General features: G+C 43.0%; 2 protein-coding genes across 5 annotated transcripts in view; both read left to right on the top strand.

The window, feature by feature from the left end:
* LOC137374291 (ankyrin repeat and SOCS box protein 9-like) overlaps positions 1 to 2,359 on the top strand; it is a 106,789-nt gene extending 104,430 nt beyond the window's left edge. For 3 of the 4 annotated variants that reach the window (XM_068040101.1, XM_068040104.1, XM_068040102.1), the window contains exon 9: positions 2,222 to 2,359. Coding sequence is in view for 1 of the 4 variants with exons in the window: in XM_068040106.1 (XP_067896207.1) it covers positions 2,222 to 2,226 (5 nt within the window). In the remaining 3 variants the exon portion in view is untranslated. The remainder of the gene's footprint in view (positions 1 to 2,221) is intronic. The other variant, XM_068040106.1, reaches the window with a different exon arrangement.
* A 4,547-nt stretch (positions 2,360 to 6,906) lies between these two features.
* LOC137374292 (complement C3-like) overlaps positions 6,907 to 14,554 on the top strand; it is a 71,820-nt gene continuing 64,172 nt past the window's right edge. Inside the window, exons 1-2 of the mRNA XM_068040107.1 lie at positions 6,907 to 7,025; positions 9,644 to 9,836. Coding sequence (XP_067896208.1) covers positions 6,961 to 7,025; positions 9,644 to 9,836 — 258 coding nt within the window. The 5' untranslated portion in view covers positions 6,907 to 6,960. The remainder of the gene's footprint in view (positions 7,026 to 9,643; positions 9,837 to 14,554) is intronic.

The raw sequence follows: 14,554 nt of genomic DNA on the forward strand, positions 1-14,554 counted from the left end.
GTTTTGTCATTGGTTACTCTTCATTTTACAGCTTGTCTTAACTCGCACTGTCTGGCTCCCCTGTTTATTCACATTGTCAACCCTTGCTCTAAGCAGGCTATAATTTCCCAATAGTTGCAGATGTCTAAAGCTAACTATAGTTAATTGAAGGTTCATACACATTTAATCATACAAAAGCATTAGGTTGATGAGCATTAGAATAGGTGCTCCAGCTTAAACAAGACCCACCATAGAATCAGAGAAAAGGTACGGAACAGAAGGAGGCCATTCAGCCCATCATGTCTGCGTCGGCCGAAAAAACTAGCCGCCCAATCTAATCCCACCTTCCAGCACCTGGTCTGTAGCCTTGCCGGTTACAGCACTTCAGGTACCTTTGAACGGAGTTTAATGTTTCTGCTTCCACCACCAATCCAGGCAGTGAATATTGTTGTTAATGTTGAAGGCACCAACCGGCAAGGCCCAAGATCGGCACGAAAGTAGGTGTGATCTGGTCCTCCAGGTGTGCAAAGGGAACAGTACAGGCTGCTGCTTCCCATCTCCAGGTTGCCACCTCCATCCTCCAAACCCTTCAACTACTATGCCCTCAGGTGGTCAATCTGAGATGACTGTAGGTCGCTTATGAGTGAACTCAGCACAGGTGAGTGATTTTCTGGCCAGGAATAGGCTGAAGCAGAAAAACCAGTCTTACCAGAGGCCAGTCACAGGCTCAGCAGGAGATTGAAGTTTCTCAATCACAGCAGTGGTGGGGGTAGGACAGTAAACTGATCAAAGTTACTTTAATTATCACAACAGACTAGCAATTCAGAGACAAAGTTGGGTATTGGGTTATAACCAGTGTAGTCCAGAGCAAAAACGTCCTGTTGATGTTGAGATAAGTCCTGAAATTTGAAGCTAAATTTCAGAGAAGATCTAAATCTAGATTTTTCCTGAACTTTTCCACAGCTCAAAGGTCAGGGAAAAAAGGCAGCATGCCGGGCATGAGGTTATACAATTGTGGTTTAATACAATTTTGCTGCTGCTAATGGCCCACAGCACCTCATGGATGCCCAGTCTTGAGCTACTAGTCTGTTCTGAAACTAGCCAATTTAGCACAATGGTAGTGTCACTCAACATGATGGAGGGTATCCTCAGTGTAAAGACAGGACTTCGTCTCCACGAAGACTGTGCAGTGATCACACCTACCAATACTGTAACGGACAGATGTATCTGCAACAGGTAGATTGGTGAGGACGAAGTCAAATAGGTTTTTCCTTCATGTTGGTTTTCTCACCACCAACCGCAGGCCCAGTCAAAAATGTCCTTCAGGACTCAGCCCATTTGGTCAGTTGTGGTACTACTGAGCCACTCTTGTTGATGGACGTTGAAGTGCCCTCATCCAGAGTACATTCTGTACCCTTGCCCAGGTGATGTTCAGCATGCAGGTTGGTTTCTTTGCCCATGTTTGACTTAATGCCATGAGACTATATGGGATCCTGAGTCAATGTTGAGGACTCCTAGGGCTACTCCCATCTGATAGTATTCCACTGTGCTGCCACATCTGGTGGTGGAGGAGTCTGGGACATTGACTGTAAGGTGTCATTCAGTGAGTATGACTGCCAAGCTGTTGCTTGACTAGTCAGTGGGACAAGTCCCTTGATAGTGAGGAGGCCTTTGCAGGGTCAACTGGGCACCGTGTGCCTTTGTCATTTCTGGTGCCAAGGGCGATACCAGGTGGTCTGTGTGGTTCAGTTCTTCAACTTTTCTGTCGGTACAACTGCTGTGGCTTGCTATGCCATTTCAGAGTCAACCACATTGCTGTGGGTCTGGAGTCACATATAGGCCAGACTGGGTAACGACAGCAGTGGATACATACACACACACACTCTATCTGGGGTGCAGTTGAGATCATACAGTGGGGCATGTGAATTCTGGTCATCTTCCTTTTTGAACCCTGGGGATGCTAAAACAATTTTAATGGACTTACCACTGCCATGAAATAAAGCTGTCCATTCACCAAAGACTGGGAACCCAGTCTTTCTGGCACATGTAGTTCATAGCGGGTGTGTTACTGACTGGGACACCTAATAAGGTTGGCATTAATAGTTTATTTAGGCAGTTTATCCAAATTGCACAATCAAAGCATTATAACCTCTGCAGCTGGGTCAGATAATACTGTCATAAAAAAACGAAAGAAGAATACTGTAAAGAAGATGACATTCTCAATCTTCGATTTGCATTTCAGATTAATGGCCTTAGCCCTGCATCCTGAATGGATTATGATGTGAAAATAGAAACAACTATGGACTCTGCTCAATGGTATTTCTGGATGGAGAACCAGTTCCAGAAGGGTTGCAACATTTATCAATTCAGATAGAATACAGAATGCATTTGCAGTGTATTCTAATGGAATAAAGTAATACATACTGTGTTAACAGTTTCTTTTGGTGGTTTTCTTTTACATAGAATTTAAAGCACAGAAGCGAGCCATTTGGCCAACATGGTCTTTGTTTATGTTCCACACGAGCCTCCTCTCACCTGATTTAATTTCATCTCATCTACATGTCCTTCTATTCCTTTCTCCCTCACAAAAGTAACCACTTTCCCCTCGAAGGCGTTGATACTGTTCACCTTAAGTACTCCATGTGGTAGCAAATTCCACATGCTAACCATCTCTGGGTAAAGAGATTTCGCCTGAAAGTTTAGGATTTTAATTCAAGAAAAAACTTTTAACAGACAATTTTTTGCCGCCATATATAACAGATTATAGAACTGCTACCTTCTATACATCAACAGTGAAGTATCTGTGTTGAAGTGCAGAAAATGGTTCCTTGTGCATTTCATAAAAGTTTGGCCAATATCTATAGTAGCGTAAAAAATATTTTTGTAGTTCTGTAAGAAATAAAACATGACTACACATAAAAGTGTCATTGCGCCTGAAGGTAAATGTTAATTAGAATAAAAATAAACATACTTTGACTTAGCGTTTGTTATTTTATTCCAAAGTCTTGCTAACTCCTTAACAGAACACAAAAGGTGATAACTAACAATAAGTTGCAGCTCCCAACTTATTGCTCATTAACGCTTCAGACATAGTTAAGAGGACTGTGTGTGTAGTTTTGAGTGAGCCATTCTGGAAAGGACTTTATAGCCAAGGAGAAAGTATGGTACAGTGCAGATTTACCATAGCTGTATAACAATGCAGACTGATAATGAACAACACGGTTCAAATTGTGTTGAGGCGGTAAGATTTCGGATTGCTTTGCTTATTAAAATCTACAATTTAACTTTGTCGATTTGCAATTGTTTGCAGCATAGAGCTTCCTGAATCATTGAATACCAATTGTGATCTTTGTCCCTTCAAGCAGATTTTCACCTCTCATTTGCCAGTGTAAAACTATCATCTGCTGCTGACAGATGGAATGCCACCCTCAGCTTCATACCATCAAACATAGTAAAACGTCCCAAGGTGCTTCATAGGAGTCACATAGAGATATTCACATAAGTGACCAATACTAGGTAAGTTTTAAGATGAGAGAAAGGTGACAAATGTTTAAGGAGGGAATTAAGCTTAGAATGAAGGTTGGTCGCCAATGGTGGAGGGATGAAAATTGGGGATGTGCAAGAGGCCAAAATTGGGCGAGTGCAAAGATCTTGGAGATTTGCAGCTTATCAAGGCCCACTACTGACTTCAGTGTGATCTATGGTAATTGTTCATGAAAAGAAGATGGGCTGAAGGAAGGGGTCTTGTAAATGTTGTACATCCATAGCCCATATGGACCAGTTAGTTGGAATGGCCCATTTCTGTGCCGTACATTCAATATCATTCTATGTAATATTCTTGCTGCAAAACTGAACTGTATTCCTGCCAAATGAACACTCCACCTTAACTCTGCTTTTATGGATGCTAGTGGTTGTTTTGAAATTTGTCAAATTGAACTCATAAGATTTGGAAAGGAAAAATGCAAACACAGAATTTCTTCTGTAATTCTCCTGAGTATTACTAGCGGTAGAATAGCAAAATTCCAGAGAAACAGATGAAACGTTTGAAAATGATGTTGACTACAGTGGGATGGAATATGAGGTGCTGTTTCTAATGGACGGCCAATCCCATACTGCCCACTTTGCGTCAGAGTCTGAGACCAGTTTCTAGCCCTCTGTTCCTGGAAGAAAATGGAACAACCAGTTCAGAAATTACTGGCTGGCTTAAAAAATGGGAGGGAGCCACCGGTCATTCAATCAATCAGGCAAGCAAGAGGGCAGAATTTTAGGGGAATATCTGCAAACAAAAAAACAAAACACTCAATGCAACACAGAGGGATGAAAATTCAAATCGGGAGGTGGTACAAGATAGGCCTTGAAAAGATTGGGTTTTATATTTCCCGCCTGACATCGTGAAATGGAAGATCCGTTGTGACATGCAGGGGGCGCCCGTGTGATTCGTTGATTTTATTCGTTTGTGGGCTGTGGGTGTCGCTGGCTAGGCCAGCATTTATTGCACATCCCTAATTGCCCTTGAGAAGGTGGTGGTGAGCTTCCTTCTTGAACCACTGCAGTCCATGTGGGGTAGGTACACCTACAGTGCTGTTAGGAAGGGAGTTCCAGGATTTTGACCCAGCGACAGTGCAGGAACAACAATGTATTTCCAAGTCAGGATGGTGTGTGGCTTGGAGAGGAACTTGCAGGTGGTGTTATTCCCATGCATTGTCCTTCTAGGTGGTAGAGGCTGCGGATTTGGAAGGTGCTGTCTAAGGAGCCTTGATGAGTTGCTGCAGTGCATCTTGTATATGGTAAACACTGCTGCCACTGTGCGTCAGTGTTGGAGGGAGTGAATGTTGAAGGTGGTGGATGGAGTTCCAATCAAGCGGGCTGCTTTGTCCTGGATGGTGTCAAGCTTCTTGAGTGTTGTTGGAGCTGCACCCATCCAGGCAAGTGGAGAGTATTCCCTCATGCTCCTGACTTGTGCCTTGTAGATGGTGGACAGGCATTGGGGAGTCAGGAGGTGAGTTATTCGCTGCAGAATTCCCAGCCTCTGACCTGCTCTTGTAGCCACAGCATTTATATGGCTGCTCCAGTTCAGTTTCTGACCCCCCCAGGATATTGATAGTGGGGAATTCAGCTAGAGGCCTTCTCAGGTCGGGGAAAAAAGAACCCAACCCGAACCACAGCGGACTCAAGCCAGACCCGACCCGACTCGGGCCCGACTCGACCATTCCTTTACTTACCTTCTGACTGGAAAGCTCCACAAAGCTGCAGTGCATGCGCGATGACATCATAGTAATGGCACTCGCTCACTGCACAGACTCAATTTCGTCCCCGACTCCCAGCTCGGTTAAGTTTTTAATTTCGAAACTTACCGGCAGAGCACTTACCGTGTGTGTCCGGCCCGACCCGACCCGACTCGACCTGAATTCAGCCCGTCCCGACCTGAGCCTGAAAGCCGGACCCTGAAGATGGACCCGACCCGACCCGAACCCGAAACATGTCGTCGTGTCCTGTCGGGTTCAGGTCAGGTAGCAGGCCTCCAGATTCAGCGGTCGTAATGCCATTGAATGTCGGGGAAATGGTTAGATTCTCTCTTGTTGGAGATGGTCATTGCCTGGCACTTGTCTGGTGCGAATGTTACTTGCCACTTATCAGCCCAAGTCTGGATGTTGTCCAGGTCTTGCTGCATATGGACACGGACTGCTTCAGTATCTGAGGAGTCACAGATGATGCTGAACATTGTGCAATCATCAGCGAATATCCCCACCTCTGATCTTATGATTGAAGGAAGGTCATTGGTGAAGCAGCTGAAGATGATTGGGCCTTGTCACTACCCTGAGGAACTCCTGCAGTGATGTCCTGGGACTTAGATGATCGGCCTTCAACAACCAAAACCATCTTCCTTTGCGCTAGATATGACTCCATCCATCAGAGAGGTTTCCCCCGATTCCTATTGACTCCAGTTTTACTAGGGCTCGTTGATGCCATACTCGGTCAAATGCTGCCCTGATCTCAAGGGCAGTCACTGTCACCTCATCTCTGGCGTTCAGCTCTTTTGTCCATGTTGGGACCAAGGCTGTAATGAGGTCATGAGCTGAGTGGTCCTGGTGGAATCCAAACTGAGCATCAGTGAGCAGGCTGTTGCTGAGCAAGTGCCGTTTGATGGCATTGTCGACGACACCTTCCATCACTTTTCTGATGATCGAGAGTAGACTGATAGTGCAGTAATTGGCCAGGTTGGATTTGTGCACAGGACATTCCTGGGCAATTTTCCACATTGCCGGGTAGATGCCAGTGATGGAGCTGTACTGGAACAGCTTGATTAGGGCTGTGGCTAGTTCTGGAGCATAGGTCTTCAGTGCTATTGCCAGAATGTTGTCATTACCTTTGCAGTATCCAGTGCCTTCAGCCATTTCTTGATATCATGCAGAGTGAATTGGATTGGCTGGTTCTATACTACAGCCAAAATGAATTTCTATCCTAAACAATCTCAGTAAATGAATCCAGATGCTTGTTCCACTAATGCGCACAGTGGAAATGCTGAAACCTACTTTTGAAATTAACTGAAAAATTTGAAATGCTGTTAATTGGAATTTGATTGGAATCAAGGTATTTCAAAGAACTGAAAACAGTTCTGATGAAAGGTCACAAACAAGAAATGTTAACACTGTTTCTCTCTCCACAGATGCTGGCAGACCTGCTGAGTATTTCCACCACTTTCTGTTCTTATTTGAGATTTCCAGCATCTGCAGTATTTTGGTTTTATTTTATAGAACTTCTGTACTCGTCAGAATCCAGTATTGATGTGACTGGGTATCACTTGTCTCTGATACACGGGAGTAAAATAGTTAAAAGTTCAGTTTGCCATTAAATGTTGAAACTCTTCCACAATTAATGAGTAACTTAATGTCAATATTGACTACAAACCTCTACAAGGTTTTAGATTAATTCAGTCGGTCACTCGCTCTTGGCAGTTTTGACAGCTGTTTTTTTTCAGTTATGGAGCTGCTGGTAATACTGCTTTGTGTCTCTTGGTGCATATCAGTTACTGAACAAACACCTTCGTAAGTAACAATTTTAGTTAACACTTTGTTACTAACACTTGACATCTTCTGAAACTTTTGGCACTGCTCGAGATAAATTTCTTGCAGATACTTGGAACAAAGTTATGTATTCATGTGCCTGGGAGCAGCCAATGAGGCAAATCAAAATAATAGATGGGGTAGTGAGCAGCTTCTTTATGATTTTGTCCTATTCACTGCACCCAAACAAGGCATTGAACACGGAAATCTGCTCCTAATCTAATTAACAAAAAACACACACCATCCAGGGTTCAAAATTATCCATATTACACCATCAGGTTCTGTTGAAAATTTTTAACAGAGGTGGGGGGAGGATGGTCCTGCCGACCTGAAAGCAAGTTTACCAAAATATTTTTCCCTATAGGCTTTTGTTCTCACACTGCAGCAATGATTCTACAACTCAATAGTTAACACAAACAGTACTAAGGGAAAATGCCAGTGAATGTTTTGCAGGCTGGTGCTTTATGTAGAACATCGTGAGCCTTTATCTCAACTCTAGCTGCTGACTCGATGTATGGTGTATTATATTCGAAAGCCAAGAACATGTCAGGCGATTTTGCAGCGGGCCCGTGAAGCAGAAACTAAAGGAAAAGGTGCAATAATTGTGAAATATGAAGCAATTTGATGGAAGTTGTTGGTGGGATAGTTGTACTAATTGAGAAACTTCATGGCCCAGTTGATGGAGTCAGTATCAAAATTAAAGGATTATTATACAGACCAGAATATCACAAGTTCAATCAGTGAGAATATGTTAGGTGATCTGTACTGAAATGGCTGTAGTAGATCTGACGGAAGTAAAACAGGCTGGCAATCCTCCATTAACCATCTTCTACTATTGCACAGTCAACATTATCCCCACTGACTTTGGCAAACTCCCAAACGATCGACCTAAAGCCTTGATTACTTTAATTCCGGGGAAGAATATGTCAGGCTGAAACAAGCATCTGAGCACAGGAAGCAAACAGAAACAGGAGAAAGCCTCAACCACTGAGTCTGTTCTTCGACCAGTCAGTTAGATCATGGCTGTTCTGTACCTTAACTCCGTCGGCCTGCCATAGTTCAGAAAATCTCAATACCTTTGCCTAACAAACTCTATCAATCTCAGTTTTGACGTTGTTGCGACCAAGTGAGAAAGGTGTCTAGGGGTCTTTTACTGTCTTCACCTGGTCTTATTGTAACAGGGTTTAATTTTAAACACACTGTGTTTTGAGCTCCCCCTTTGTGAATACTTGTTCACAGCTTTCCAATTATAAGGCAAAGAAATGAGCACACCAGGTTTTCTATAGGTTTAAAGAAGAAAAGTGGAATTTATTAAACCATAAACTTAAACTCTAATACGGTTAACATCTACGGATAAACAACGCACCCACACTGGCATGCACACGCGATACACACATGCAAATAGGGACAGAAAAGAGCAGAAGAAAAATAAAATGGAGAGGGTTGAGGCAGTCTCTAAAAGGGGGTTTCTTGTTACTGTTTCTGTGTTTCCAGCTCGCTGTAGAGTCCTTGATTGTAGACAGCTCTTACTTTTCGTTGGGGTCCAGTATTCTTCTTAAACCTTGTTCACTGTATGAGACTTTTCTCTCTTGGGGTTCTTCAACGTCTTCAATGGTTTCTGAAGCTGGTGAGTGGGATAAGAGCAGACAGGAGAGAGGTGTTCTCAATCCAGGAGAAAACAGCCTTCTGAGTTCAAACTCCCTGTTGGAAGTTCAAATTCAAATAAACTCCAAGAGTCAGCCAGTCATGTGATCAAACTGGTACAACCCGTCTGTTTGTGTATTCGGCCATCTTAGCAGTTAACATGGAATGCTTCAACGTCTGGTTATCAAAAGTCCATTGTGGATTAAATTGGAGCAGGGAATAGCCCCTTTGTCCTTTGAAGTACTGTCTGTTGATATGCTAATGTCTCTCTCCAGCCAAAGTCTCCAATTGCTTTTTAAAGCAAGTTCTCTCTTCACCATCAGCAGTTTAAAAATCAACGTTCTTGTGGTGAAATTAATTTTCCTTATTCTTGGCAGGTGAGGGGCTTGCCTGACGCCAGTTCCAATTGACCCTCAGCCTCAACAGCATTTTTGAGAGAGTTCCAGATTTCCACTACCCTTTGTGTGAAGAAGTGCTTCTTGACTTCACCCTGAACAGCCTGGCTCCAATTTTAAGGGTTATGTCCCCTTGTTCTGGACTCCTCCATTACAGGAAATAGTTTCTCTCTATCTACACAATCAAATCCATTAATCATCTGAAAGAACTCAATAAGATTTGCAAAAGACTTGCAGGTTGATAGGTAGGTGGTAGGGGAATATAGGGACAGGTGGGGATGTGGTAGGAATATGGGATTACTGTAGGATTAGTATAAATGGGTGGTTGATGGTTGGCACAGACTCGGTAGGCCAAAGGGCCTGATTCAGTGCTGTATCTCTAAATAAATAAATCAAACTAAATAAATAAAGATTAACCCCTTAATTGTCTAAACTCTAGAGACTATAAACCCAGTCTATGCAACCTGTCCTCTTAATTAAATCCTATTAGCCCTAGAGGTGAAGCTGGAAGGCAGGTTGATTATTGATTGCACAATTGTTGTTCCATCTGTATTTCTACAGCTATTTGATCACTGCTCCAACGATTGTTCGTGCTGGCGTGAAGGAAACGATCACTGTCCAATTATTTGAGGCCCGTGGAAATGTTGATGCCACCATTTACTTACTGAACCAAAAAAACATGCTGGTGTGCTCAGAGAAACACAGGGTCAAACTGAACAACACAAACAACTTCACTGAAGTAATATATGTACAGGTAATTGTTCTTTGTTCTTCCAGCAAAACTGCTTTGAATTGCTCAGCTTATTCTTGTTCTTTATATTATCTCATTATTAGGTTCAGCTCTTAGTAAACTTAAAATTAGCCTTTGTTACCTCTCAACTTGACCATTCCAATGCTCCTCTGGCCGGCCTACCACCTAGAATCATAGAATGATACAGTGCAGAAGGAGGCCATTTGGCCCATCATGCCTGTGCTGGCTCTTTGCAAGAGCTATCTAATTAGTCCTACTCCCCTACTCTTTCCCCATAGCCATGCAAATTTTCCCCCTTCCAGTATTTATCAGAAAGTTACTACTGAATCTGCTTCCACCACCAGTCAGATAGCACATTCCAGATCATAACAACTCACTGTGTAAACATTTTTTACCTCATGTTACCTCTGGTTCTTTTGCCAATTATCTTAAATATACATCCCCTGGTTACCAACCCTTCTGCCACAGGAAACAATTTATTCATATTTACGCTATCAACCCCTTCGTGATTTTGAACATCTCTGTCAAATCTCCCCTTAACCTTTTCTAATCCCTCCACATAGATGAAGTGCCCACATCCCTGGTACCATTCTAGTAAATCTCCTTTTCACTCTCTCCAAGGCCTTGACATTTTTCCTAAAGTGTGGTGACCAGAACTGAACACAATACTCCAGCTGAGGCCTAACCAGAGTTTATAAAAGTTTAGTCCAACTTCTTTGCTTTTCTAATCTAAGCCTCTGTTAATAAAGCCATAACTCCGAAAACCGCCTTCTCAACTTGTCCTGCCAACTTCAAATACATCTTTAGGTACAGTGTCAGGTCTCTGTTCCTGCACCCCCTTGAAAATTGTAGCTTTTTTTTATATTGACTGTCCTTATTCTTCCTACCAAAATGAACCACTTCTCTGTATTAAATTGCATCTGTCATGTATTTTCCCATTTCTCTATTCTGTCGATGTCCCCCTGAAGCGTGTTCCTATCCTCCTCATTCTTTACTACATTTTGTGCCGTCTGCAAACTTTGAAATAATGCCCTATATATCCAAGTCCAGGTTATTAACATATATCAAAAGCAGTGGTCCTAAAATACTGATCCCTGAATGACACCTCTGTACACTTCTCTCCAGTATGAAATAAACCCGTTCACCACTCCTCTCTGCTTTCCGTCACCTTGCCAACATAACCACTTCCCCATTAATTCCAGGAGCTTCAATTTTGCGATCACGTATACTGTGCTTTGCTTTATCAAGTACCTATTGAAAAGCCCAAATACACAATACCAATCTCACCGCCCTCAGTAAAAACTAACTCAGTGTCCTTTATGGCATAGAAGGAGGCCATTTGGCCATCGAGTCCATGCCGGCTCTCCGCGGAGCAATCCAGTCAGTCCTGCTCCTTCACTCGATCCCTCTAGCCCTGTAAGTTTACTACTTTCAAGTCCAATCCAATTTTCTTTTGAAGTCATTGATTATCTCCACTTCGACCACCCTTGTGGGCAGTGAGTTCCAGGTCATTATCACTCACTGTGTAAAAAAGTTCTTCCTCACATTCCTCCTGCATCTCTTGCCCAAAACCTTCAATCTGTGTCCCCTAGTTCTTGCACCATCAGCTAATGGGAACAGCTTTTCTTTGTCTGCCTTATGTCATTAATCCTTTGTCTACATGTCATTAATCTTATTCACCTCTATCAAATCTCCCCTCAATCTCCTTTGTTCAAGGGAGAACAAACCCAGCTTTTCCAACCTAACTTTGTAATTAAAATCCATCATCCCTGGAACCATCCTGGTAAATCTCCTCTGCACCCTCTCAAAGACCCTCATTCTTCCTAAAGTGTGGTGACCAGAACTGGACACAATACTCTAGTTGGGGCCTAACTAGAACTTTATAAAGGTTCAGCATAACTTCCCTGCTTTTGTACTCAAGGCCTCTAATTATGAAGCCCAAGATCTCATATCCTTTGCTAGCTACTCTTTCAATATCTTCTGCCACCTTCAAAGATCGATGCACATGTATCCCCAGGTCCCTCTGTTCCTGCACGCTCTTTAGAACTGTGCCATTAAGTATATGTTGCCTCACCCTATCCCTTCTGCCAAAATTCATCGCCTCATACTTGTCTGTATTAAATTCCATCTGTCACCTCTCTGCCCATTCTGCTAGCCTGTCTGTGTCCTGTTGCAGATGGTTTGTATCATCCTCACTGTTTGTCGCACCTCCAAGTTTGGTGGCATCAGCTAATTTTTAAATTCTACTCTGTGTTCCAAGATCCACGTCATTTATATATAGCAAACAAAGCAATGGTCCCAGCACTGAGCCTTGGGGAACACCACTGTCTATTATCCTCCAGTCTGAAAAACAATCATTTCCTACACCTCGCTGTTTTCTGTCCTTAGACCAATTTTTTTACCCAATTCCATGAGCCTCAATTTTATTAACCAACCTTTTATGTGGTACTTTACCAAATACTTTTTAGAAAGTCTGTATAGATAACATCCAACACATTCCCTTCATCAACCTTCTCTGTCACTTCATCAAAAAAATCAGTAAGATTAGTCAAGCATGATCTGCCTTTCACAAATCCATGCTGGCTTTCCTTAATTAACTCAAACCTCCCCAAGTGGCTGTAGATTTCTTTCCTGATTATTGTTTCTAAAACCTTACCCACCACTGATGTTAAACTAACTGGCCTGTAGTTGCTAGGGTTGTCCTTACACCCTTTCTTGAATAAGGGTGTCACATTTGCCACTCTCCAATCCTCTGGTACCTCCCCTGTATCTTGGGAAGATTGGAAGATTATGGCAAGCCCTTCTGCTATCTCCACCACAACTTCCTTTGGCAACATGGATGCAAGCCATCTGGACTTGACTTATTTACCCTAAACATAGCCAGCCTTTTCAGTACCTCCCCATCTCAATTTTTACCCTATCCATTGCCTCTACTCTCTCCGCTTCTATTAATATTTTGTCAGATTCCTCCTGCTGAGTAAACACTGATACAAAGTACTCATTAAGTAAAAGCAAAATACTGCGGATGCTGGAAATCTGAAATAAAAACAAGAAATGCTGGAACCACTCAGCAGGTCTGGCAGCATCTGTGAAAAGAGAAGCAGAGTTAACGTTTTGGGTCAGTGACCCTTCTTCGGAACTGACAAATATTAGAAAAGTCACAGGTTATAAGCAAGTGAGGTGGGGGTGGGGCAAGAGATAACAAAGGAGGTCTAGATTGGACCAGGCCTCCTTTGTTATCTCTTGCCCCACCCCCACCTGACTTGCTTATAACCTGTGACTTTTCTAATATTTGACAGTTCCGAAGAAGGGTCACTGACCCGAAACGTTAACTCTGCTTCTCTTTTCACAGATGCTGCCAGACCTGCTGAGTGGTTCCAGCATTTCTTGTTTTTATTACTCATTAAGTACTCTAGCCTTACCCTGTGCCTCCTAGCATATATCACCCTCTTTTTCCCTAATAGGCCCCAACTCCATCTCTTCCTATCCGCTCTTTGACCAAGCTTTTGGCCATCTGTCAGGACACCCCCATTATGGGGCAAGGTGCCACATTTTATTTGGTAACGTCCCTGTGAAGCACCTTGGGATGTTTAATTACATTAAAGGTGCTGCAGAAATGCAAGTTGTTATCAATATTGAAGGAAGTATAGACCAATTTGGGAATAGATTTGCAACTTGCTGCTGGGGCTCAAACCTGCAGTTGAGGATCAGCCTCTCCTTATAGAATAGTGTCAGATGACTGGATGACTGCCAACATTGTACCGTTTTTTGCCTTATCTTACTCTGCTTTTCTTAGTAGATCTCAATGATGTAGACTTAAATACAGGGGACATGATTAAGAAGTTTGTAGACGATACAGAAATTGGCCACGTGGTTGTTAGTGAAGAAGAAAGCTGTAGACTGCAGGAAGATATCAATGCACTGGTTACAAGGGCAGAAAAGTGGCAAATGGAATTCAATCCAGAGACCTGGGAGGTAATACATTTGGGGAGGATAAACAAGGCAAGGGAATAAACAATAAATGGGAACATACTGAGAAGTGTAGAAGAACAGTGGAACCTTGGAGTGCATTTCCAGAAGGATAGCTTCCTTTTGCTCCATAAGTTTCTATGATTCTATAAATGGAGGATATTCTTTCTCTATATATAAAATGGAGGATATTCCTCCTCCACATTTCAAATGGAGGCAATTTCTTCTCGTATAAAATCAATAGACTGTGTGTGTGCGCACAGACGAGGGTAAGTGCATATGTGTGCGGCTGATGGTGCGTGTGAGTGGGCAAAGATGTGTGAATGCAGGCATGGGTGTGTGTGCATGTGTGTGTGCACCTGTGCAAGAGTATGTATGCATGAGTGAGACTGTGTCTGCGCAGGTGAGGCTGTGTGCGTGCGGGCGACGGTGCGTGTCTGTGGGTGAGGGTGTGTGTGCCAGCGGGTGTATGAGTGTGGACAAGGGTTTGTGTGTGCGAGAGAAGGTATATATGTGTGGGTGGGGGTGAATGTGTGCGGATGAGGGTGTGCCAACCAGGGAGCAGGCTATTTTAGACCTGATAATGTGCAATGAGACAGAATTAATTAATGGCCTCATAGTAAACAAGCCTCTAGGCAACAGTGATCACAACATGTTAAAATTTCATATTCAGTTTGGGGATGAGGAGTGTGGGTCGAAGACTAGCGAGACAAGCATCTTAATAAATAAAGGCAATTACAAAAGTATGAGGA

Source organism: Heterodontus francisci, chromosome 10 (genome assembly GCF_036365525.1).
Source record: "Heterodontus francisci isolate sHetFra1 chromosome 10, sHetFra1.hap1, whole genome shotgun sequence".
Taxonomy (NCBI): domain Eukaryota; kingdom Metazoa; phylum Chordata; class Chondrichthyes; order Heterodontiformes; family Heterodontidae; genus Heterodontus; species Heterodontus francisci.